General features: G+C 45.1%; 2 protein-coding genes across 2 annotated transcripts in view; both read right to left on the bottom strand.

Moving 5' to 3' along the window:
• Positions 1–27,488, bottom strand: part of LOC136628999 (zinc finger protein 678-like) — a 284,392-nt gene that overhangs the window by 188,425 nt on the left and 68,479 nt on the right. The window lies entirely within an intron of this gene.
• On the bottom strand, positions 2,011–23,905 carry LOC136629000 (zinc finger protein 83-like). The gene is made up of 7 exons (XM_066605101.1): positions 23,885–23,905; positions 9,490–9,598; positions 9,041–9,220; positions 8,835–8,958; positions 8,688–8,752; positions 8,083–8,185; positions 2,011–3,976 (listed from the first exon to the last, which is right to left on the bottom strand). Exons 2-7 carry the CDS (start codon positions 9,565–9,567, stop codon positions 2,556–2,558), a joined length of 1,971 nt encoding a protein of 656 aa, XP_066461198.1. The 5' UTR covers positions 9,568–9,598; positions 23,885–23,905; the 3' UTR covers positions 2,011–2,555.

The following is a 27,488-nucleotide window of genomic DNA, read 5'->3' as shown; positions in this document are numbered from 1 at the left end:
CCTGCTGGTAGATGACCCCGCTGGACAACAACAACAGAAAAAAAGGTAAGTGTAAGATTTTTATGCTTTAGCAGCCATTGATCGTGGGTGCTCTGTGTCCATTAGGCAGACCAGGGAACAATGGCTGCTAAAGCATAAAAATCTGATTCGTGTCAGAACACCTTTAAATTGTTTACAAGTATAAAGTCTGTTTGCAACAGATACATTCTGGATTCCATTCTATATCCTTGAAAAAGAATTAGAACTTTGATGTAGCAGGATTTCGAGGTCACCATCCCCAGCAGTCACAGATTGGGGATAACCATACTGTGGTCAGGACATGGAAATTACAGCGCGGTTGATTTCCAGTCCTTGTATTAGTTGGCTAGCTGAGATGTTAGACATCAGGTTTTAGGTTACTTGTTACCCAACAGAGATAATTTTTTATACAAGCTGTTTAAAAACGTTTTCTTTTCAATAGGTTACCAGCATACATATAGAAAATACTGCAAGTATTACTGATCTTCCTACAGAAATACTTTTTGAAGATGTCTGAACTTATAAAATACAAGCTCCTGTAAAGAAAAGGACGATCAGCTCTCTGGAACATCTACTTCCGATGGGAACCCTGGTATCATCTGCAAAAGGCATCACATGAGATGACTTGTACAAATTTGTAAAGGTTTCTACAATGGCATCATGCTGGGATCGCTCAATTCCCTGATCCAAGTCCATCCGTTTTATTGAAGGTTTTGCTACAGATTAGTTGATACCTGCGAGTGAGAGATAGATGGAAGCCCTGATGGGACAGGAGAATGGAAGGAGTCTCTTGGAAAACAAAGGGTCCTAAACTCCACAAAGTCTGGGATCTGCAGTGTGATCCTCTCCTCACTATATACAAACTGCCTGCCAGCCCTCCCTCCAGTCCATCGGATCTCAGGCAACATCCTAACATCTAACTGATGAAGAAAGATTGGCGCAAACACAAAACAAGCAGCTATCTGATAAGCAAATGTTTAATAGCAATTATGAACAAGTTATGAGATGCAGTTATCTATATATATATAAAGACGAAAGCCCTCACTGACTCACTGACTGACTGACTGACTGACTGACTGACTGACTCACTGACTCGCCAAAAGTTCTCCAACTTCCCGATGTCGTAGAAACATGAATTTTGGCACAAGCATAGATTATCTCCAAAATAGGAAAAGGAATAGGGTCCCAACTCGATTATTCAATTCTAGTGCAAAAGAATTGGCGTCGAAATTTAACGTACATAATCTAAATCTCTCACTTCCCAATGTCATAGAAACTTAAAACTTAGCACGGGCATTGAATATGTCATAAATAGGAAAAGTTAATGGGTCCCAACTTGAATATTCAATTCTATGCGCAAAAGAATTAGCGTCCAAATTTTACGTACGGAATCTAATTCTTTCACTTTCCAGTGTCATAGAAACCTGAAATTTGGCACGAGCATTAATTATGTCATAAATAGGAAAAGCTAATGGGTCCTAACTCGATTATTCAATTCTATGCGCAAAAGAATTAGCGTCAAAATTTTACGTACGGAATGTAATTTTCTCACATAGAAACGTGAAATTTGGCACGGGCATTGATTATGTCATAAATAGGAAAAGTTAATGGGTCCCAACTCCATTATTCAATTCCATGCGCAAAAGAATTAGCGTCAAAATTTTACGTACGGAATGTATTTTTCTCACTTTCCGGTGTCATAGAAACGTGAAATTTGGCACGAGCATTGATTATGTCATAAATAGAAAAAGCTAATGGGTCCCAACTCCATTATTCAATTCTATGCGCAAAAGAATTAGCGTCCAAATTTTACGTACGGAATGTAAGTTTCTCACATAGAAACTTAAAATTTGGCATGGGCATTGATTATGTCATAAATAGGAAAAGCTAATGGGTCCCAACTCAATTATTCAATTCTATGCGCAAAAGAATTAGCGTTCAAATTTTATGTATGGAATGTAATTTTCTCACTTTCCTGTCTCATAGAAGAAATTTGGCACGAGCATTGATTATGTCATAAATAGGAAAAGCTAATGGGTCCCACCTCGATTGTTCAATTCTAAGCGCAAAAGAATTAGTGTCCAAATTTTAGGTATGGAATCTAATTCTCTCACTTCCTGATGTCATTTTATGTAAAGGAAACGTCGCATGGTTACCTCCCGTGGTGTTTCCTGGGTAACGCAGAGAACTATGCAAAATGGTGAACATATGTTTTTCCTCAGTATCTCTACAGTAACCACGACTTCATAAGATTTCCGTGTGAACATCAGATAAACTCCAGTACCAAATTAACTCGGGCGAAGCCGGGTATATCCGCTAGTATATTAATATGAAAGAGCCTGTGCACGCAGGGGATTTATAGGACAAGTCATCTGGATGGTATTGGCTTTTTGGATACCAGACATTTATTGGTAGTTCTATACAATAATCCTGATTTTCTCCAAATGTACACCCCTTTCTATTACATAAGATATCATTTTGTAACCACTGAACATTTACTTCTATTAATTGTAAATAACATGAGTTAAAGAAAATGGCTACTTCTGTGTGTGAATTTTTTCATGTCTAACAAGAGCTGACTTCTGAGAATAGCATTTCCCACATTCCAAACATGAAAATCGCTTCTCTTCTGTGTGAATTCTCTTATGCATAACAAGCTGAGATATCTTTGTAAAACATTTCCCACATTCTGAACATGAAAATGGTTTCTCTCCTGTGTGAGTTCTCTCATGTTCAAGAAGATTAGATTTCACTGTAAAACATTTACCGCATTCAGGACATGAAAATGGCTTCTCTCCTGTATGAATTCTTTTATGTGTAACAAGATTTGAAATCTGAGTAAAACATTTCCCACATTCTGAACATGAAAATGGCTTCTCCCCTGTGTGCATTCTCATATGTGCAATAAGATATGATTTCCGTGTAAAACATTTCTCACATTCTGAACATGAGAATGGCTTCTCTCCTGTGTGAATTCTCTTATGTTTAACAAGATATGATTTCCGTGTAAAACATTTCTCACATTCTGAACATGAGAATGGTTTCTCTCCTGTGTGAATTCTCTTATGTTTAACAAGATTTGAAATCTGAGTAAAACATTTGCCACATTCTGAACATGAAAATGGCTTATCTCCTGTGTGAATTCTCCTATGTGCAACAAGATGTGATTTCTCTGTAAAACATTTCCCACATTCTTCACATGAAAATGGCTTCTCTCCTGTGTGAATTCTCTTATGTGAAACAAGATGTGATTTCTCTGTAAAACATTTCCCACATTCTTCACATGAAAATGACTTCTCTCCTGTGTGAATTCTCTTATGTGAAACAAGATGTGATTTCTCTGTAAAACATTTTCCACATTCTGAACATGAAAATGGCTTCTCTCCTGTGTGAATTCTCCTATGTATAACAAGATGTGATTGGTCTGTAAAACATTTCCCACATTCTGGACATGAATACGGCTTCTCTCCTGTGTGAATTCTCTTATGTGAAACAAGATGTGATTTCTCTGTAAAACATTTTCCACATTCTGAACATGAAAATGGCTTCTCTCCTGTGTGAATTCTCCTATGTATAACAAGATGTGATTGGTCTGTAAAACATTTCCCACATTCTGGACACGAATACAGCTTCTCTCCTGTGTGAATTCTCTTATGTGTAACAAGATCTGATTTCCTTGTAAAACACTTCCCACATTCTGGACATGAATATGGCTTCTTCCCTGTGTGAGCTCTTTGATGTTCTCCCCTTCTGTGACTTTTCTTCTGCTTATCAGTCTGTGATGACTCAGAAGATGGGAACTGTATAAGAGGACCAGATGATGGATCTTTGTTGTGAATGGCTAAGAGGATATCTGGGATGATGGCAGGTTCTTCATCTGTATCTTGTGTGATATTACAATGATCCGATTTACAATCTGCAGATATCAAACGTCCCTCTAAGCTCCCGTTACCGTCATCTGCCAAGTATAAAACTGATTTTACTATTTCACAAGGTATATTGATATTATTAAACAGCACGGTAGCTTCATGGTTAACACTGTTGCCTTACAGCACTAGGGTCCTGTGTTCAAATCCGACTACAGACAACTGCATGGAGTTTGAATGCTCTTCCAGGGTTTGCTTAAAAAAATATTTTTCAATACCAACTATAAGTCAGGTGGCAAAACTCAGTTATTTAATCACTGAAAACAGTGATGGCGAAACAGATGGCGAAACTCAGTGCGAGGACCAGCAGATCATGATGTCCGGCCACCAGGCTGATCTCTTGCAGTTCCCCGCTTCTGTGGTGAAGTCCTCATCTTCACATGGTCATGTATCAGTGTAGCTGTCACCACTCTTCTAGTAAATGCTCAGTGGGGAACCATAAAGGTCCCTCTGAGTCAGTGCTATTAGGTTGGGTTTATCTCACACACTCCTGACTGCTACATGTACTTTATCACGGAGGGGAGCAGTATGGTCATGTATGAAGAAGTCATGGCGGTGGAGCAAGTGTAAGGCTGGATTAGTACACACACTAATGCTGCCGCCTTACGTTGTTTAGCTCCATACTAGAAGCCTAACAGAAACACAAGAGTGCCACATCTAGCACATGGCAATATAACTGCCTACAATGTGGTCCATCCGGCTTCAGGCATGCCCGCTGATATGTCCTGGACAAGACAGTGCAGTATGCTACAGTATGTTGTCCATTATTTGGTGCCGGATCTATACCAGAGTCTACAAATGAAGCCGTCAGCTCAGATACCAGATTAGCAGATGTCGTCTTCTGTTATAATGGAGGACACGTTCTTTATATTTCTCCTTCTATTTCTGATGTTGAGCAAAATATGTGCAAAAAACGTCACCAAAAATTAGAAATCTGAATATTTATACTTACTTATAAGACTAGATATAAGTAACTAACTGTGGTTGCTAGCCATAATATAAGGGTCCCTGGGGGGGGAACTATTAACCCCTTAGTGACCACGCATATGTGTTTTATTATGTTCAAGGTGTCTGGTCTTTATTGTACAGAGCCATTTAAATTCGTAGGCCCTGTAGAATAGAGCTGCGGGGTCAGGGAGTGTGATAGTTCTCTGCTATCGGATAGTTTGGAGCCGTCACTTGGGGCTGCAGTTTGTGCTCCCCGGTCACGTGATAGCCATTATTTAATGGAAAACGGTGATCACGTGAAAGTTTAAAAAAATTTAAACAGTAAAAGTTTAATTTCCCTCATGGATCCGATCCCTGAGGGGAGATCAAACTACTTAGGGCCTCGGCTATGTTCCCTGGCGATGACTTTCCTCCATGGACCATCCCCAGCTTCTGTGCATGTGCCTGCCACCAAAATGAGAGACACATGCAGAGAAGCAAGTGGGGGCCCGAGAATTTTAATATATCCTTGTTTTGGGCTAACAAAGGCAGCCGAAATCCCGAAGGCCTCGTTGAGCGGTCCCCGTTCATGTGATCACCGTTTTCTAATGGTATAATCTACCTTATTCAGATCGCTACCTGTAATGCCTACGTACTCTACAAGCAGTCCTCGGGAACACTCACCCTCCTGCCATTCCAGGAGCAGCTTGTTGAGAGTCTTCTGTTTGAGACTGCCGCACCGCAGCAAGCTTATGAGTCTCAGGAAGTGCGAGGCTTACAGAGCTCCACTTTTTACACCCCATTCCTGCCACTGAGGTTTAGAAATACCCCCCCAAAAAGTGGCAGGTTTGCAGCAAGCATGGGAGGAGGGATACCCGGTTTTATTGCCCCATGTGCGCATCACATCCTGGCCTCCGTAATTAAACTGGTTTTGAGACATGCCACACAGTTTTACACTAATACTTTAGCTAGGTTTTAGAAAATGCTAAAAGGGAAGGGAGTTCTTTTTTGGAAGTCAATTTTTTTTTTCTACGCAAGTGAGCAATGGGGCCTGGAATTTATTCAGTTGTGCCCTGCAATCCAACGGTGTTCCCTGCATTACAGGCCTAGCCATGTGTCCTATAAGCAGATTGGGGCTACAATCGATATGTCCCTGAACACGGGACAAACAGGGGTATCCATTTTGGGGTGAAAGTCTTCATTCATGTGTGTGCTTTGAAAAAATAAATTGTGTTTAAAATAATACAATTCCAAAAAAATTAAATCATAGTCTTCTTCCTTTTACTTTGCTTAGAGTCATTCAAAAACTGTGAGGTCAAAATACACAGTACACCCCTAGATGAATTCCACATGGGGTCTAGTTTTCAAAATGTTGTCATTTGGAGGGGGGGGGGGAGGGGTTCTCTATCGTTTTGGCAATAAACTTATGCCCTGTGGAATTCAGGGGTTACAATTACATATTTGCAAATGTATTGAATTTTATTTTTTCTCCTCTAAATTGAACTCCTAAAAAAAGAATTGTGAGTCAAAATACCCATGACATCCCTTAGTGATACATTGAAGGGTATATTTAGGGGAGTGTATCTATCATTCTGACACCTATGAGCCTCTGCAAACTTGGTTTGGTGTAATCAAGATTTTAACGATTAATGTTAAATTTGTACACCCCCCTAAATTGTTTTAAAAAAAAAAAAAACTAAAGGTTTTCAAAAGTGCTTCCAGAATAAAGTCAACAGATGGAAATATTTATCACATCAAAGGTTTATACAGTATGTTCGCACATATTTGACATACTGCAGTTAAAAATGTGTACTAGTCCCAATTTTGGTGCTTTTAATAAATATACCCAAATTTTATTGGTCTATTTTACCACATAAATGAAATGCAATATGTGGCGAGAAAAACTCTCAGAATTACTTGGTTATGCAAAATTTTTAGGAAGTTATTCTATGTTGATATGACACATAACAGATTTACAAAATTAGGCTTGGTCATTAAGGTACAAAGAGGATTGGTCACTAAGGGGTTAAAAGGTCCCGCAAAAGCACTTGCAGCAGAGTCCTCCACAAGCCTCGGGTTCTTTTTCCTGGTAGATCACTGAGCTCAAGCTACGGAAATAGTATATTTTATACAGAGTTCGGCCATTTCTGCACCAAAATTAGTTCCTGTTTTCCCATAAAGAACTCCTATAAAGCATCTCTCACTCTGCCCGTCCTGACACGTCCATTCAGACTCTACACCACAAGGTACTTCCGTTTTCCGTTACATATAAATGTGACTATTCAATGTTGTTTTATGTATGCTTGATAAAGGCTAAATTGCATAGCCGAAATGCGTTGGATATCCGATAATGAACATTGCCTCTTTGGGAACCCCATGAATACGAATTCACCTGCATTACTACACGCACACCAGGATTTTAGGGGTGTCAATTAAACTGACACCCGAACGAAGTAAGTCTCCTTCCGTTTTTGCCTCTCACACCAATCTACTGGAGCACCAGGGCTTTTTATCTTGTATCCCATTGCTTTCTGCCTTCTCTGGTAATTCTACCTAGAGTCGCCCTGTGATGCTCTCCCTCTCTGGGATGTACTCCTGACCAGTAATTTGGACCAACATTTGATACAACCTGCCATCTAGGACCATTGGACGAACCTTACAGGGTCCGGTTACGTCTGGGGTGAGTCCCATCCTATTTTTTCGTTTCTCAGCACATTGTCATTCTCTCCACGCCTACTGGAGCGCCACTAATCTCATATCCTATAAAGCATCACATGTTTTTCTTCAAGTCCCTTTTGAGCAGAATTCCTGACACTCAGAGCAGTAACCTGCAAACCTCCAAAGCATCTTCTGTTATCTGGGTCTATGTCTCCACGCTCTATTGTGTTAGCACATAGTAATGTGATATGAATCTATCAGCAGCTATGGGTTTTGAACTTGAAAAATTCGGCACTGATTACTTCTGACAGCAGATGATGAAGAAAGACTCACACATATATTCCCCATCCATATTATAAATGCCCATCCTGTGTTATCTCCTATAACAGATCACATTGTCAGCCATATTTAGTTTGTACTCCGGCTGAATGGGGGAATATACAGCGGAAAATCTGACAGATCCCAGAGCTTATAAATCTACATAACTATCTGCAGCCGGTGACCGAGGAGAATCTGTGACTCTTCTCTGCTGTATTTAGTGGTTACTACTCACCTGGGCGGTTACCTGTAGGAATCTTCTCTTTACACCGCTGATCGACCCTCACATTTGTCTCTGTAGCATTAATATTGGTCAGATCTTCATCTGGATACAAAAGCTGTGAGACAAATATTGTAAAAGTCAGCAGACGTTTGGAGAAGTCGCGTGGGATGTTTTATGACATAATGACCTGACAGGAGTAGTTATCTGAGCCACATAACTGCAGATCTAAGATCCGGACATAGATATTACATGGCGCTCATATTACATGGCGGCTCAATGACCCCTCAGGATCCTCATACACATGTATATCCGGCATGGCTAGACACGCTGCACGTTGTCTCAGTGGAGGAGATCGGCGTCTACCAGACACATCCGCTGCTTGTCTTGGGGGAAATAAAGGAGCAGATAGTTATAAATCAAACCTGTTGGCTCCTTATTCCCACCAGCAGTCTCCACCACCAGAAAACTGGAAGAAGATCCAGACAAGATGTAATGTCTCTGGTCAGCGGTAATCCTGCCATCTCCACCGGCCTCATCACACAAGGAGAAGACATCTAATAAGACTGAAGACAAGAGCTTCACAGCCTTCTACAGATCAGAGGGACATCTCCATCTACCTGATGGTCCTGTGGAAGAAGAGGACGGGGACATCTCTCTGGGGTTCTTCTCTTACTGGATGGAACTGCAAGAAACACAGACGGACACTGAAGTCATTCTTTATATACAGATAATAAAGTCCCCGTGGATTTATTCCTGTCTATTACCTGGTGATGGGAGCGGCTGGCGGGTATCCATCATGGCCTCCTTGTACAGATATCTGTGTCCTTCTAAATACTCCCACTCCTCCATGGAGAAATACACAGCAACATCCTGACACCTTATAGGAACCTGACAACACAATATACAGTCATCACCCAGAAGCCTTCAGTGCTGTTACTGTATAATGTCCCAGCATTCCCTACAGCGTCACCTCTCCAGTCAGCAGCTCAATTATCTGGTTGGTGAGTTCTAGAATCTTCTGTACATTGATGTCCTCATGTATCAGGGGGTGAGATTGGGGCCCCGTGATTGGGCTCAGAGGTCTTCCCCATCCATCACACACAGGGACCCAACAGCCATCACTAGAGGTCTTCTTCACCATTGTGTAGTCCTGTATATGGGAGGACATTAATAAATATCACTATAGACATTACCAGAGTCCATCACCTCCCTAGTAACATCATCTGTTATTACCATAGATAAGAATGATGTAATGTGACATCATCAGAATCTCTCCCCTCTCCAGTGACATCATCTGTTATTACCATAGATGAGAATGATGTAATGTGACATCATCAGACACTCTACCCTCTCCCGTGACATCATCTGTTATTGCCATAGATAAGAATGATGTAATGTGACATCATCAGAATCTCTCACCTCTCTAGTAAGCTGGAAGAGTATCTCTAGGGTGAGATTTAATATACTCTTTGCCATCTTGTTCCTGTCTTTCTCCATCCTTCACTGATAATGAGGAAAAATCTCTTGTCTAGAAGATATCAGAGGATCCAGTATTGTAGGAGCTGAATGGAAAAAAGATGAGACAATAGAACCCCCCCCCCCCAAAAAAAAAAAATAACACAAAAGATCTCACAGACCCCATCTAGGTACACTTTGCCCAAAAGTTTTGCCCCTCAGTCTCCGTCAGACCCGCCCTCACTGACGCAATCGCAGAGCACACCAGAACCTGAGGCCATTACATCAAGTCCTCAAAGGGATACCAGTTATGCCTTTAATGACGAGTCCACTCTGTTAGACCAGAAGAAGGAGATCTTTAAGTCTGAACTCTCAGCGGCTGTGAAAGAGTTTACGGAACAGATCCGAGATCTGGGACAGAGGACTGATAAGTTAGAAAGAAGGACTGATAAGATTGTCAACAGCATGGATGCAGACTGCAGTGATGTGGTAGACGTGGAAGCTAAAATAGTACTTTTGGAGTCCAAGTATGAAGATTTGGAGAACAGGTTTTGTTGCTCTAATATACATATTAGGGATCTACCAGAATCAATTACGGCCCTTAAAGAGACAGTAATCAATTTATTTTCAGCTTTATTGCCACTGTGGAAGAGAAAGAGGTGACACGTCGCCTCGAGATGCGGATTTGGTCTTAGAATGTCGCACATGGATTTTCCCACTGACTGGGATAAATCTATATGTGGATCTACAGCTCCAACAAAGTAAAATCTGTGTCAGAAATCTGCGACAACCGTGTGCATCACTGATGTGGAGATTTCATAAAAATCTGTTCCCCGTGTAAGCGGCCAAAGACACAGCGATGCCACGAAAAGTTACCACTGGCAACCGTGAAAACTAGTCGCACAGAGAGGCTTGAAACTAAGTATTTGTATCGGAGACAAGGAGCTTTTAGCTTCACCCCCGGGGCCATGAAGGAGCGTGTACAGCCAAAAACCGTGCGGAGATGCTGTTTGGCGCAGTTTCACATTGATGGGTAAATGGCGGCACAATTTTGCAGGTAAACAGCAGCTTTATCAAATTACAAACTGTAGCCCCAGTGGTAATAGTAAGCCCCACAGTGACCCCAATAGTAATAGTAAGCCCCACAGTGACCCCAATAGTAATAGTAAGCCCCACAGTGACCCCAATAGTAATAGTAAGCCCCAACAGTGACCCCAATAGTAATAGTAAGCCCCAACAGTGACCCCAATAGTAATAGTAAGCCCCAACAGGGACCCCATTAGTAATAGTAAGCCCCAACAGGGACCACATTAGTAATAGTAAGCCCCAACAGTGACCCCATTAGTAATAGTATCCCCAAGTGTGACCCCATTAGTAATAGTATCCCCAACTGTGACCCCATTAGTAATAGTTTCCCCCACAGTGACCCCATTAGTAATAGTAAGCCCTACAGTGACCCCATTAGTAATAGTTTCCCCCACAGTGACCCCATTAGTAATAGTAAGCCCCACAGTGACCCCATTAGTAATAGTATCCCCAACAGTGACCCCATTAGTAATAGTTTCCCCCACAGTGACCCCAATAGTAATAGTAAGCCCCACAGTGACCCCATTAGTAATAGTTTTCCCCACAGTGACCCCAATAGTAATAGTTTCCCCCACAGTGACCCCATTAGTAATAGTAAGCCCTACAGTGACCCCATTAGTAATAGTTTCCCCCACAGTGACCCCAATAGTAATAGTAAGCCCCACAGTGACCCCATTAGTAATAGTTTCCCCCACAGTGGCACCAGTAGTAAATGTTTTCCCTATATCGGCCCCAGTAGTAAAGCAAGAAATGATATATTGGAGCCGCAAAACAGGGTACCCAAATACCTTGATGTATAGAGTTAAAAGAATTCCATCTTTATTGAAGCCTCACCAGGGCTTGATGCCAACGTTTCAGCTGTCGCCTCAGCCTTTGTCCAGTCACCAAAGCCCAGATATGCAAAGATATATGTCACAAGTAAAATCTTAGCCAATAGAGACAAAACATTTAAAAACACAATAGTCAGCAGGTGTTACCTGGCAAAAACCAATAGAGCCCAGCTGCAGGTGTGGGGGATGGTTTCAAGGCATCATATGGAGCGGCCCTAGGGCATTAACCAATTCAGCGCTCAATGACGTCACGCCGGCATCCAGTTTGAGCATGTGCAGGATCACCTTGTTGTGTGTATGTGTACATACATTCCCTCTGGCTGATAACAGAGACAATAGCAGGGACTAAGACCTGCTATGCTGCAACAGCCGAAGGACCTGTAATGATGTTATCATCATGTGAGCAGTAGGGGCCTCAGTAGTAAAAGTGACCACCAAAGTTTCAACAGTAGTTATAGTGACCCCTACAGTAGCCTTATTAGTAATAGTGTCCCCTATAGTGATCCGAGTAGTAAAAATGACACCTATATTCCCCCCAGTAGTAATAATGACCCCCACAGTAGCCTCAGTAGTAATATTATCGCATATATCAGCTTCAGTAGTAATAGTGACCAACTGAGGGGTCTCAGTAGTGATAGTGACCCCCAGAGTAGCTCCTGTAGATATTTTAACTACCACAGTTGCCTCATTAGTAATAGTGTTCCCTATATCAGCCCCCAGTAGTAATAGTGGCCCCCACAGTGGCCTCAGTAGTAATAGTAATTGGCCCAGGTTGTAATAGTGACTCCCATAGCGGTATCGGTAGTAATGTGGCAACAGTAGTTATAGTGACCCTCAGAGTGGCCTCAATAGTTACAGTGACCCCCACAGTATTAATATTATCCTCATATCAGCCCCAGTAGTAATATTGTCTCACATATTGGCCCAGTAGTTATAGTGTCTCTCAGAGTAGCCCCAGTAGTAATGGTGACCCTCAAAGTGGCCTCAGTAGTAATAGTGTCCCCTATATCAGCCTCAGTAGTAATAGTGACCCCCAGAGTGATGTCAGTAGTGATAAGGACCCCCACAGTGGGTTCAATAGTAACAGTGTCCCCTAATTCGACCTGAATAGTAATAGTGACCCCCAAAGTGGCCTCAGTAGTAAAAGTGATGCCTATATTGAAGTAGTAATATTGACTGCTACAGTGGCCCCCGTATTAATACTTATCCTGATTGTGGCCCCAGTAAGAATAGTGGGCCCAGTAGTAATAGTGTACCCTATATCAGCCTTTGTACTAGCAGTGTCCCCCAGAGTGGCCTCAGTAGTAATAATGTTGCTTATATCGGTCCCAGTAGTAATTTTGACTCCAAACATGGCCTCAGAGGTAATAGTGACCCCCTTTATAAGCCACAGTAGTAATAGTAACCAGTAGCCAATAGTAGTAATTGTAAACCCTACAATGGCCCTAGTAGTAATAGTGACTTTCAGAGTGGCCTCAGTAGTAATAGTGACCCTATATAAGTCCCAGTAGCAATAGTGACCCCCACAGTGGTCATAGTAGTAATAATGTTCCCCACAGTGGCCCCAGTAGTAATAGTGTTCCCGACAGTGGCCCCTAGTAGTAATAGTTTCCCTATTATCGGCACCAGTATTAAAGTTACCACAGTAGTTATAGTGAACCCCAGAGTGACCTCAGTAGTAATAGTGTCCTCTATATCAGCCCCAGTAGTAATAGTAAGCCCCAACAGTGACCCCAATAGTAATAGTAAGCCCCAACAGGGACCCCATTAGTAATAGTAAGCCCCAACAGGGACCACATTAGTAATAGTAAGCCCCAACAGTGACCCCATTAGTAATAGTATCCCCAAGTGTGACCCCATTAGTAATAGTATCCCCAACTGTGACCCCATTAGTAATAGTTTCCCCCACAGTGACCCCATTAGTAATAGTAAGCCCTACAGTGACCCCATTAGTAATAGTTTCCCCCACAGTGACCCCATTAGTAATAGTAAGCCCCACAGTGACCCCATTAGTAATAGTATCCCCAACAGTGACCCCATTAGTAATAGTTTCCCCCACAGTGACCCCAATAGTAATAGTAAGCCCCACAGTGACCCCATTAGTAATAGTTTTCCCCACAGTGACCCCAATAGTAATAGTTTCCCCCACAGTGACCCCATTAGTAATAGTAAGCCCTACAGTGACCCCATTAGTAATAGTTTCCCCCACAGTGACCCCAATAGTAATAGTAAGCCCCACAGTGACCCCATTAGTAATAGTTTCCCCCACAGTGGCACCAGTAGTAAATGTTTTCCCTATATCGGCCCCAGTAGTAAAGCAAGAAATGATATATTGGAGCCGCAAAACAGGGTACCCAAATACCTTGATGTATAGAGTTAAAAGAATTCCATCTTTATTGAAGCCTCACCAGGGCTTGATGCCAACGTTTCAGCTGTCGCCTCAGCCTTTGTCCAGTCACCAAAGCCCAGATATGCAAAGATATATGTCACAAGTAAAATCTTAGCCAATAGAGACAAAACATTTAAAAACACAATAGTCAGCAGGTGTTACCTGGCAAAAACCAATAGAGCCCAGCTGCAGGTGTGGGGGATGGTTTCAAGGCATCATATGGAGCGGCCCTAGGGCATTAACCAATTCAGCGCTCAATGACGTCACGCCGGCATCCAGTTTGAGCATGTGCAGGATCACCTTGTTGTGTGTATGTGTACATACATTCCCTCTGGCTGATAACAGAGACAATAGCAGGGACTAAGACCTGCTATGCTGCAACAGCCGAAGGACCTGTAATGATGTTATCATCATGTGAGCAGTAGGGGCCTCAGTAGTAAAAGTGACCACCAAAGTTTCAACAGTAGTTATAGTGACCCCTACAGTAGCCTTATTAGTAATAGTGTCCCCTATAGTGATCCGAGTAGTAAAAATGACACCTATATTCCCCCCAGTAGTAATAATGACCCCCACAGTAGCCTCAGTAGTAATATTATCGCATATATCAGCTTCAGTAGTAATAGTGACCAACTGAGGGGTCTCAGTAGTGATAGTGACCCCCAGAGTAGCTCCTGTAGATATTTTAACTACCACAGTTGCCTCATTAGTAATAGTGTTCCCTATATCAGCCCCCAGTAGTAATAGTGGCCCCCACAGTGGCCTCAGTAGTAATAGTAATTGGCCCAGGTTGTAATAGTGACTCCCATAGCGGTATCGGTAGTAATGTGGCAACAGTAGTTATAGTGACCCTCAGAGTGGCCTCAATAGTTACAGTGACCCCCACAGTATTAATATTATCCTCATATCAGCCCCAGTAGTAATATTGTCTCACATATTGGCCCAGTAGTTATAGTGTCTCTCAGAGTAGCCCCAGTAGTAATGGTGACCCTCAAAGTGGCCTCAGTAGTAATAGTGTCCCCTATATCAGCCTCAGTAGTAATAGTGACCCCCAGAGTGATGTCAGTAGTGATAAGGACCCCCACAGTGGGTTCAATAGTAACAGTGTCCCCTAATTCGACCTGAATAGTAATAGTGACCCCCAAAGTGGCCTCAGTAGTAAAAGTGATGCCTATATTGAAGTAGTAATATTGACTGCTACAGTGGCCCCCGTATTAATACTTATCCTGATTGTGGCCCCAGTAAGAATAGTGGGCCCAGTAGTAATAGTGTACCCTATATCAGCCTTTGTACTAGCAGTGTCCCCCAGAGTGGCCTCAGTAGTAATAATGTTGCTTATATCGGTCCCAGTAGTAATTTTGACTCCAAACATGGCCTCAGAGGTAATAGTGACCCCCTTTATAAGCCACAGTAGTAATAGTAACCAGTAGCCAATAGTAGTAATTGTAAACCCTACAATGGCCCTAGTAGTAATAGTGACTTTCAGAGTGGCCTCAGTAGTAATAGTGACCCTATATAAGTCCCAGTAGCAATAGTGACCCCCACAGTGGTCATAGTAGTAATAATGTTCCCCACAGTGGCCCCAGTAGTAATAGTGTTCCCGACAGTGGCCCCTAGTAGTAATAGTTTCCCTATTATCGGCACCAGTATTAAAGTTACCACAGTAGTTATAGTGAACCCCAGAGTGACCTCAGTAGTAATAGTGTCCTCTATATCAGCCCCAGTAGTAATAGTGAACCCCACAGTGGCCCCAGTAGTAATAGTGAACCCCACAGTGGCCCCAGTAGTAATAGTGAGACCTCCACAGTGGCCCCAGTAGTAATAGTGAGACCTCCACAGTGTCTCTAGTAGTAATAGTAAGACCTCCACAGTGGCCCCAGTAGTAAATAGTAAGACCTCCACAATGTCTTCAGTAGTAATAGTGTACTAATAGTAGTAATAGCGACTCCTGTATAAGCCCCAGTAGCAGTAGTGTCCCCCACAGTGGCACCAGTAATAATAATTTCCCCTTTATCGGCACCAGTAGTAAAGTGATCCCCAAAGTAACCACAATAGTTATAGTGACCCCCAGAGTGGCTTCAGTAATAATAGTGTCCCCAATATCAGCCCAAGTAGTATTCGTGAACCTCACAGTTGCCCCAGTAATAAGAGTGAGACCTCCACAGTAGCCTCAGTAGTAATAGTGTCCCTGTTATCGGCCTCAGTAGTAATAGTGATCCCTATTAAGCCCTAGTAGCCCCAGTAGTAATAGTGTCCCCCAGTAATATTACTGTCCCCTTTATAGGCACCAGTAGTAAAGTGACCCCCAAAGTGACCACAGTAGTTATAGTGACCCCCAGAGTGGCTTCCATAGTAATAGTGTACCCTATATCAGCCAAAGTAGTAATAATGAATACCACAGTGGCCCCAGAAATAATAGTGAGACCTCCACAGTGACCTCAGTAGTAATAATGTTCCCCTTATCAGCCCCAGTGGTAATATTGAACCCCATAGTGGCCTCATTAGTAATAATGTGGTAATAGTGTCCACTATATTAGACCAAATAGTAACAGTAAGAACCCCACAGTAATAGTGACCCCTATGTCAGCACTATATCAGCTGTCAGAACCCCTATTAGTAATAGTGACCCCTATATCAGCCTTAGTAGCAGCAGTAACCCACAGAGTGGCCTCAGTAGTAATAGTGTCCCTCATATCGGCCCCAGCAGTATTTCTGACCCCCAGAGTGGTCTAAGCAGTAATTGTGACCTCTATATTAGTAGTAATGGAAATAGTTTCAACCACAGTAATAGTGTTCCCTATATCAGCCTCAGTAGCAGCAGTGACCCCCACATTGACCTCAGTAGTAATGGTCTCCCCACAGTGGCCCCAGTAGTAATAGTTTCCCCTATATCAGCCCCAGTAGTAATAGTGAACCCCACAGTGGCCCCAGTAGTAATACATTCCCCTAAATCGAGCCCAGTAATAAAAGTGACCACCAAAGTGGCAGCAGTATTAATATTGTCTCCCATATCGGCCCCAGTAGTAATATTGTCCCCAATATCGGCCCGTCATAATAGTGTCTCCCAGAGTAGCCCCAGTAGTAACAGTGACCACCAAAGTGGCCTCATTAGTAATATTGTCTCTTATATTGGCCTCCATAGTAATACTGACAGCCACAATTGCCCAAGTAGTAATAGTGTCCCTTATATCACCCTGAGTAATAAAGGTGATGCTCACAGTGGCCCCAGTAGTAATAGTGACACCTATATTGGCCTCAGTAGTAATATTGGCACGCACGGTAGCCCCAGTAGTAATAGTGTTCCCTATATCGGCCCCAGTAGTAATAGTGACCCCAGAGTATTCAGAGTAGTAATAGTGACTCCCACTGTGGCCCCAGTAGTAATAGTGACACCCACAGTGACCCCAGTAGTAATAACGACCCCCACTGTGGCCCAAGTAGTTATGGTGACACTTACAGTGGCCACAGTAGTAATAGTGACTACTATATCAGCTCCACTAGTAATAGTTACCCCCAAACTGGTCTCAGTAGTGATAGTGTCCCCAACAGTCACCTTAATAGAAACAGTGCCGCCTAATTTGGCCCCTATAGTGAGTGACCCTTAGTGTGGCACCAGTAGTAATGAGGATGCCTACATTGGCCTAAATAGTAATACTGGCCCTCACAGTAGCCTCAGTAGTAATAGTGACCCTGACTGTGACACCAGTAGTAATAGTGACCCCCACAGTGGCACCATTATTAATAGCGAACCCCACTGTGGCCTCAGTAGTAATAGCATCCCCTATATCAGCCTTAGTAGTAGCAGTTAAAAGTGTCCATTATATCAGCTCCAGTAGTAATAGTGATCCCCCCCCCCTCCAGTGGATAGAGTAGTAATAGTTTCCCCCACAGTGGGCCCAGTAATAACAGTTTCCCCTATATCAGCCCAGTAGTAAAAGTGACCCTCTAAAGTGGCCCCAGTAGGCATAGTGTTCCCTATATCAGCCTCAGTAGCAGCAGTGACCCCCACATTGACCTCAGTAGTAATGGTCTCCCCACAGTGGCCCCAGTAGTAATAGTTTCCCCTATATCAGCCCCAGTAGTAATAGTGAACCCCACAGTGGCCCCAGTAGTAATACATTCCCCTAAATCGAGCCCAGTAATAAAAGTGACCACCAAAGTGGCAGCAGTATTAATATTGTCTCCCATATCGGCCCCAGTAGTAATATTGTCCCCAATATCGGCCCGTCATAATAGTGTCTCCCAGAGTAGCCCCAGTAGTAACAGTGACCACCAAAGTGGCCTCATTAGTAATATTGTCTCTTATATTGGCCTCCATAGTAATACTGACAGCCACAATTGCCCAAGTAGTAATAGTGTCCCTTATATCACCCTGAGTAATAAAGGTGATGCTCACAGTGGCCCCAGTAGTAATAGTGACACCTATATTGGCCTCAGTAGTAATATTGACACGCACGGTAGCCCCAGTAGTAATAGTGTTCCCTATATCGGCCCCAGTAGTAATAGTGACCCCAGAGTATTCGGAGTAGTAATAGTGACTCCCACTGTGGCCCCAGTAGTAATAGTGACACCCACAGTGACCCCAGTAGTAATAACGACCCCCACTGTGGCCCAAGTAGTTATGGTGACACTTACAGTGGCCACAGTAGTAATAGTGACTACTATATCAGCTCCACTAGTAATAGTTACCCCCAGACTGGTCTCAGTAGTGATAGTGTCCCCAACAGTCACCTTAATAGAAACAGTGCCGCCTAATTTGGCCCCTATAGTGAGTGACCCTTAGTGTGGCACCAGTAGTAATGAGGATGCCTACATTGGCCTAAATAGTAATACTGGCCCTCACAGTAGCCTCAGTAGTAATAGTGACCCTGACTGTGACACCAGTAGTAATAGTGACCCCCACAGTGGCACCATTATTAATAGCGAACCCCACTGTGGCCTCAGTAGTAATAGCATCCCCTATATCAGCCTTAGTAGTAGCAGTTAAAAGTGTCCATTATATCAGCTCCAGTAGTAATAGTGATCCCCCCCCCCTCCAGTGGATAGAGTAGTAATAGTTTCCCCCACAGTGGGCCCAGTAATAACAGTTTCCCCTATATCAGCCCAGTAGTAAAAGTGACCCTCTAAAGTGGCCCCAGTAGGCATAGTGTTCCCTATATCAGCCTCAGTAGCAGCAGTGACCCCCACATTGACCTCAGTAGTAATGGTCTCCCCACAGTGGCCCCAGTAGTAATAGTTTCCCCTATATCAGCCCCAGTAGTAATAGTGAACCCCACAGTGGCCCCAGTAGTAATAGTGACACCTATATTGGCCTCAGTAGTAATATTGACACGCACGGTAGCCCCAGTAGTAATAGTGTTCCCTATATCGGCCCCAGTAGTAATAGTGACCCAAGGGGATTCGGAGTAGTAATAGTGACTCCCACTGTGGCCCCAGTAGTAATAGTGACACCCACAGTGACCCCAGTAGTAATAACGACCCCCACTGTGGCCCAAGTAGTTATGGTGACACTTACAGTGGCCACAGTAGTAATAGTGACTACTATATCAGCTCCACTAGTAATAGTTACCCCCAGACTGGTCTCAGTAGTGATAGTGTCCCCAACAGTCACCTTAATAGAAACAGTGCCGCCTAATTTGGCCCCTATAGTGAGTGACCCTTAGTGTGGCACCAGTAGTAATGAGGATGCCTACATTGGCCTAAATAGTAATACTGGCCCTCACAGTAGCCTCAGTAGTAATAGTGACCCTGACTGTGACACCAGTAGTAATAGTGACCCCCACAGTGGCACCATTATTAATAGCGAACCCCACTGTGGCCTCAGTAGTAATAGCATCCCCTATATCAGCCTTAGTAGTAGCAGTTAAAAGTGTCCATTATATCAGCTCCAGTAGTAATAGTGATCCCCCCCCCCCCTCCAGTGGATAGAGTAGTAATAGTTTCCCCCACAGTGGGCCCAGTAATAACAGTTTCCCCTATATCAGCCCAGTAGTAAAAGTGACCCTCTAAAGTGGCCCCAGTAGGCATAGTGTTCCCTATATCAGCCTCAGTAGCAGCAGTGACCCCCACATTGACCTCAGTAGTAATGGTCTCCCCACAGTGGCCCCAGTAGTAATAGTTTCCCCTATATCAGCCCCAGTAGTAATAGTGAACCCCACAGTGGCCCCAGTAGTAATACATTCCCCTAAATCGAGCCCAGTAATAAAAGTGACCACCAAAGTGGCAGCAGTATTAATATTGTCTCCCATATCGGCCCCAGTAGTAATATTGTCCCCAATATCGGCCCGTCATAATAGTGTCTCCCAGAGTAGCCCCAGTAGTAACAGTGACCACCAAAGTGGCCTCATTAGTAATATTGTCTCTTATATTGGCCTCCATAGTAATACTGACAGCCACAATTGCCCAAGTAGTAATAGTGTCCCTTATATCACCCTGAGTAATAAAGGTGATGCTCACAGTGGCCCCAGTAGTAATAGTGACACCTATATTGGCCTCAGTAGTAATATTGACACGCACGGTAGCCCCAGTAGTAATAGTGTTCCCTATATCGGCCCCAGTAGTAATAGTGACCCCAGAGTATTCGGAGTAGTAATAGTGACTCCCACTGTGGCCCCAGTAGTAATAGTGACACCCACAGTGACCCCAGTAGTAATAACGACCCCCACTGTGGCCCAAGTAGTTATGGTGACACTTACAGTGGCCACAGTAGTAATAGTGACTACTATATCAGCTCCACTAGTAATAGTTACCCCCAGACTGGTCTCAGTAGTGATAGTGTCCCCAACAGTCACCTTAATAGAAACAGTGCCGCCTAATTTGGCCCCTATAGTGAGTGACCCTTAGTGTGGCACCAGTAGTAATGAGGATGCCTACATTGGCCTAAATAGTAATACTGGCCCTCACAGTAGCCTCAGTAGTAATAGTGACCCTGACTGTGACACCAGTAGTAATAGTGACCCCCACAGTGGCACCATTATTAATAGCGAACCCCACTGTGGCCTCAGTAGTAATAGCATCCCCTATATCAGCCTTAGTAGTAGCAGTTAAAAGTGTCCATTATATCAGCTCCAGTAGTAATAGTGATCCCCCCCCCCCCTCCAGTGGATAGAGTAGTAATAGTTTCCCCCACAGTGGGCCCAGTAATAACAGTTTCCCCTATATCAGCCCAGTAGTAAAAGTGACCCTCTAAAGTGGCCCCAGTAGGCATAGTGTTCCCTATATCAGCCTCAGTAGCAGCAGTGACCCCCACATTGACCTCAGTAGTAATGGTCTCCCCACAGTGGCCCCAGTAGTAATAGTTTCCCCTATATCAGCCCCAGTAGTAATAGTGAACCCCACAGTGGCCCCAGTAGTAATACATTCCCCTAAATCGAGCCCAGTAATAAAAGTGACCACCAAAGTGGCAGCAGTATTAATATTGTCTCCCATATCGGCCCCAGTAGTAATATTGTCCCCAATATCGGCCCGTCATAATAGTGTCTCCCAGAGTAGCCCCAGTAGTAACAGTGACCACCAAAGTGGCCTCATTAGTAATATTGTCTCTTATATTGGCCTCCATAGTAATACTGACAGCCACAATTGCCCAAGTAGTAATAGTGTCCCTTATATCACCCTGAGTAATAAAGGTGATGCTCACAGTGGCCCCAGTAGTAATAGTGACACCTATATTGGCCTCAGTAGTAATATTGACACGCACGGTAGCCCCAGTAGTAATAGTGTTCCCTATATCGGCCCCAGTAGTAATAGTGACCCCAGAGTATTCGGAGTAGTAATAGTGACTCCCACTGTGGCCCCAGTAGTAATAGTGACACCCACAGTGACCCCAGTAGTAATAACGACCCCCACTGTGGCCCAAGTAGTTATGGTGACACTTACAGTGGCCACAGTAGTAATAGTGACTACTATATCAGCTCCACTAGTAATAGTTACCCCCAGACTGGTCTCAGTAGTGATAGTGTCCCCAACAGTCACCTTAATAGAAACAGTGCCGCCTAATTTGGCCCCTATAGTGAGTGACCCTTAGTGTGGCACCAGTAGTAATGAGGATGCCTACATTGGCCTAAATAGTAATACTGGCCCTCACAGTAGCCTCAGTAGTAATAGTGACCCTGACTGTGACACCAGTAGTAATAGTGACCCCCACAGTGGCACCATTATTAATAGCGAACCCCACTGTGGCCTCAGTAGTAATAGCATCCCCTATATCAGCCTTAGTAGTAGCAGTTAAAAGTGTCCATTATATCAGCTCCAGTAGTAATAGTGATCCCCCCCCCCTCCAGTGGATAGAGTAGTAATAGTTTCCCCCACAGTGGGCCCAGTAATAACAGTTTCCCCTATATCAGCCCAGTAGTAAAAGTGACCCTCTAAAGTGGCCCCAGTAGGCATAGTGTTCCCTATATCAGCCTCAGTAGCAGCAGTGACCCCCACATTGACCTCAGTAGTAATGGTCTCCCCACAGTGGCCCCAGTAGTAATAGTTTCCCCTATATCAGCCCCAGTAGTAATAGTGAACCCCACAGTGGCCCCAGTAGTAATACATTCCCCTAAATCGAGCCCAGTAATAAAAGTGACCACCAAAGTGGCAGCAGTATTAATATTGTCTCCCATATCGGCCCCAGTAGTAATATTGTCCCCAATATCGGCCCGTCATAATAGTGTCTCCCAGAGTAGCCCCAGTAGTAACAGTGACCACCAAAGTGGCCTCATTAGTAATATTGTCTCTTATATTGGCCTCCATAGTAATACTGACAGCCACAATTGCCCAAGTAGTAATAGTGTCCCTTATATCACCCTGAGTAATAAAGGTGATGCTCACAGTGGCCCCAGTAGTAATAGTGACACCTATATTGGCCTCAGTAGTAATATTGACACGCACGGTAGCCCCAGTAGTAATAGTGTTCCCTATATCGGCCCCAGTAGTAATAGTGACCCCAGAGTATTCGGAGTAGTAATAGTGACTCCCACTGTGGCCCCAGTAGTAATAGTGACACCCACAGTGACCCCAGTAGTAATAACGACCCCCACTGTGGCCCAAGTAGTTATGGTGACACTTACAGTGGCCACAGTAGTAATAGTGACTACTATATCAGCTCCACTAGTAATAGTTACCCCCAGACTGGTCTCAGTAGTGATAGTGTCCCCAACAGTCACCTTAATAGAAACAGTGCCGCCTAATTTGGCCCCTATAGTGAGTGACCCTTAGTGTGGCACCAGTAGTAATGAGGATGCCTACATTGGCCTAAATAGTAATACTGGCCCTCACAGTAGCCTCAGTAGTAATAGTGACCCTGACTGTGACACCAGTAGTAATAGTGACCCCCACAGTGGCACCATTATTAATAGCGAACCCCACTGTGGCCTCAGTAGTAATAGCATCCCCTATATCAGCCTTAGTAGTAGCAGTTAAAAGTGTCCATTATATCAGCTCCAGTAGTAATAGTGATCCCCCCCCCCCCCCTCCAGTGGATAGAGTAGTAATAGTTTCCCCCACAGTGGGCCCAGTAATAACAGTTTCCCCTATATCAGCCCAGTAGTAAAAGTGACCCTCTAAAGTGGCCCCAGTAGGCATAGTGTTCCCTATATCAGCCTCAGTAGTAGCAGTGACCCCCACATTGACCTCAGTAGTAATGGTCTCCCCACAGTGGCCCCAGTAGTAATAGTTTCCCCTATATCAGCCCCAGTAGTAGAAGTGACCCCCAAAGTGTCCGCAGTTGGCATAGTAACCCCCAGAGTGGCCCCGGTGGTAATAGTGACCCCTATATAAGCCCCAGGAGTAATAGTGACCTCCAGTGGCCCCAGTAGTAATAGTGTTCCCTATATCAGTCTTAGTAGTAGCAGTGATCCCCACAGTGGCCTCGGTAGTAATAGTGTCCCCTAATAAGCCCCAGCAGTTATAGTGACCCTCATAGTGGCCCCAGTAGTAAAAGTGGCCCCTATATAAGCCCCAGTAATAAAAATGACGTCCACAGTGGCCAGAGTAGTAAGGGGAACCACAACAACAAAAAAAGGGTTTAATCCTCCCCTCCCCCAGTGGTACTGACATGAAGGGGCAAACAGACCTGCAGAGACGGAAAACCGTGTGTGATTCAAGGACCTGTGAAAATGTCATCATCATGTGATCACCTGTGTGGGAGGAGTCAAGTATCACATGACCCGAGGGGAACAATGGAAGCAGAACTCTGTGGGGCTTCTTGTGTTCACTGCAGAATAAGCTAAATCACTGGCATATAAGGATGGAGTAGAGCTGTGTGTGTGATGTGTGGGGGTCAGGATGGATGGAGTAGAGCTGTGTGTGTGATGTGTGGGGGTCAGGATGGATGGAGTAGAGCTGTGTGTGATGTGTGGGGGTCAGGATGGATGGAGTAGAGCTGTGTGTGTGTTGTGTGGGGGTCAGGATGGATGGAGTAGAGCTGTGTGTGATGTGTGGGGGTCAGGATGGATGGAGTAGAGCTGTGTGTGTGATGTGTGGGGGTCAGGATGGATGGAGTAGAGCTGTGTGTGTGATGTGTGGGGGTCAGGATGGATGGAGTAGAGCTGTGTGTGATGTGTGGGGGTCAGGATGGATGGAGTAGAGCTGTGTGTGTGATGTGTGGGGGTCAGGATGGATGGAGTAGAGCTGTGTGTGATGTGTGGGGGTCAGGATGGATGGAGTAGAGCTGTGTGTGTGATGTGTGGGGGTCAGGATGGATGGAGTAGAGCTGTGTGTGATGTGTTGGGTTCAGGATGGATGGAGTAGAGCTGTGTGTGTGATGTGTGGGGGTCAGGATGGATGGAGTAGAGCTGTGTGTGTGATGTGTGGGGGTCAGGATGGATGGAGTAGAGCTGTGTGTGTGATGTGTGGGGGTCAGGATGGATGGAGTAGAGCTGTGTGTGTGATGTGTGGGGGTCAGGATGGATGGAGTAGAGCTGTGTGTGTGATGTGTGGGGGTCAGGATGGATGGAGTAGAGCTGTGTGTGTGATGTGTGGGGGTCAGGATGGATGGAGTAGAGCTGTGTGTGATGTGTGGGGGTCAGGATGGATGGAGTAGAGCTGTGTGTGTGATGTGTGGGGGTCAGGATGGATGGAGTAGAGCTGTGTGTGTGATGTGTGGGGGTCAGGATGGATGGAGTAGAGCTGTGTGTGATGTGTGGGGGTCAGGATGGATGGAGTAGAGCTGTGTGTGTGATGTGTGGGGGTCAGGATGGATGGAGTAGAGCTGTGTGTGATGTGTGGGGGTCAGGATGGATGGAGTAGAGCTGTGTGTGTGATGTGTGGGGGTCAGGATGGATGGAGTAGAGCTGTGTGTGATGTGTGGGGGTCAGGATGGATGGAGTAGAGCTGTGTGTGTGATGTGTGGGGGTCAGGATGGATGGAGTAGAGCTGTGTGTGTGATGTGTGGGGTCAGGATGGATGGAGTAGAGCTGTGTGTGATGTGTGGGGGGTCAGGATGGATGGAGTAGAGCTGTGTGTGTGATGTGTGGGGGTCAGGATGGATGGAGTAGAGCTGTGTGTGATGTGTGGGGTCAGGATGGATGGAGTAGAGCTGTGTGTGTGATGTGTGGGGGTCAGGATGGATGGAGTAGAGCTGTGTGTGATGTGTGGGGTCAGGATGGATGGAGTAGAGCTGTGTGTGTGATGTGTGGGGGTCAGGATGGATGGAGTAGAGCTGTGTGTGTGATGTGTGGGGCTCAGGATGGATGGAGTAGAGCTGTGTGTGTGATGTGTGGGGGTCAGGATGGTTGGAGTAGAGCTGTGTGTGTGATGTGTGGGGCTCAGGATGGATGGAGTAGAGCTGTGTGTGTGATGTGTGGGGTCAGGATGGATGGAGTAGAGCTGTGTGTGTGATGTGTGGGGGTCAGGATGGATGGAGTAGAGCTGTGTGTGTGATGTGTGGGGGTCAGGATGGATGGAGTAGAGCTGTGTGTGTGATGTGTGGGGGTCAGGATGGATGGAGTAGAGCTATGTGTGTGTGATGTGTGAGGGTCAGGATGGATGGAGTAGAGCTGTGTGTGTGATGTGTGGGGTTCAGGATGGATGGAGCAGAGCTGTGTGTGATGTGTGGGGGTCAGGATGGATGGAGTAGAGCTGTGTGTGTGATGTGTGGGGGGTCAGGATAGATGGAGTAGAGCTGTGTGTGTGATGTGTGGGGGGTCAGGATAGATGGAGTAGAGCTGTGTGTGTGATGTGTGGGGGTCAGGATAGATGGAGTAGAGCTGTGTGTGTGATGTGCGGGGGTCAGGATGGATGGAGTAGAGCTGTGTGTGTGATGTGTGGGGGGTCAGGATGGATGGAGTAGAGCTGTGTGTGTGATGTGTGGGGGTCAGGATAGATGGAGTAGAGCTGTGTGTGTGATGTGTGGGGGTCAGGATGGATGGAGTAGAGCAGTGTGTGTGATGTGTGGGGGTCAGGATAGATGGAGTAAAGCTGTGTGTGTGATGTGTGGGGGTCAGGATGGATGTAGTAGAGCTGTGTTTGTGATGTGTGGGGTCAGGATGGATGGAGTAGAGCTGTGTGTGTGATGTAGGGGGGGGGGGTCAGGATGGATGGAGCAGAGCTGTGTGTGTGATGTGTGGGAGTCAGGATGGATGGAGTACAGCTGTGTGTGAGATGTGTGGGGGTCAGGATGGATGGAGTAGATCTGTGTGTGTGATGTGTGGGGGTCAGGATGAATGAAGTAGAGCTGTGTGTGTGATGTGTGGGGGTCAGGATGGATGGAGTAGAGCTGTGTGTGTGATGTGTGGGGGTCAGGATGGATGTAGTAGAGCTGTGTTTGTGATGTGTGGGGTCAGGATGGATGGAGTAGAGCTGTGTGTGTGATGTGGGGGGGGGGGGTCAGGATGGATGGAGTAGAGCTGTGTGTGATGTGTGGGAGTCAGGATTGATGGAGTAGAGCTGTGTGTGTGATGTGTGGGGGTCAGGATGGATGGAGTAGAGCTGTGTGTGTGATGTGTGGGGGTCAGGATGGATGGAGTAGAGCTGTGTGTGTGATGTGTGGGGGTCAGGATGGATGGAGTAGAGCTATGTGTGTGTGATGTGTGAGGGTCAGGATGGATGGAGTAGAGCTGTGTGTGTGATGTGTGGGGCTCAGGATGGATGGAGCAGAGCTGTGTGTGATGTGTGGGGGTCAGGATGGATGGAGTAGAGCTGTGTGTGTGATGTGTGGGGGGTCAGGATAGATGGAGTAGAGCTGTGTGTGTGATGTGTGGGGGTCAGGATAGATGGAGTAGAGCTGTGTGTGTGATGTGTGGGGGTCAGGATGGATGGAGTAGAGCTGTGTGTGATGTGTGGGGGTCAGGATGGATGGAGTAGAGCTGTGTGTGTTATGTGTGGGGTCAGGATGGATAGAGTAGAGCTGTGTGTGTGATGTGTGGGGGTCAGGATGAATGAAGTAGAGCTGTGTGTGTGATGTGTGGGGGTCAGGATGGATGGAGTAGAGCTGTGTGTGTGATGTGTGGGGTCAGGATGGATGGAGTAGAGCTGTGTGTGTGTGATGTGTGGGGCTCAGGAGGGATGGAGTAGAGCTGTGTGTGTGATGTGTGGGGGTCAGGATGGATGGAGTAGAGCTGTGTGTGTGATGTGTGGGGGTCAGGATGGATGGAGTAGAGCTGTGTGTGTGATGTGTGGGGGTCAGGATGGATGGAGTAGAGCGGTGTGGGTGATGTGTGGGGGTCAGGATGGATGGA

This window comes from Eleutherodactylus coqui, chromosome 5 (assembly GCF_035609145.1).
Source record: "Eleutherodactylus coqui strain aEleCoq1 chromosome 5, aEleCoq1.hap1, whole genome shotgun sequence".
NCBI classification, from domain to species: Eukaryota; Metazoa; Chordata; class Amphibia; order Anura; family Eleutherodactylidae; genus Eleutherodactylus; species Eleutherodactylus coqui.
The sequence above is the reverse complement of the archived record's forward strand: the minus strand, read 5'-3'. Positions and strand labels throughout refer to the sequence as shown.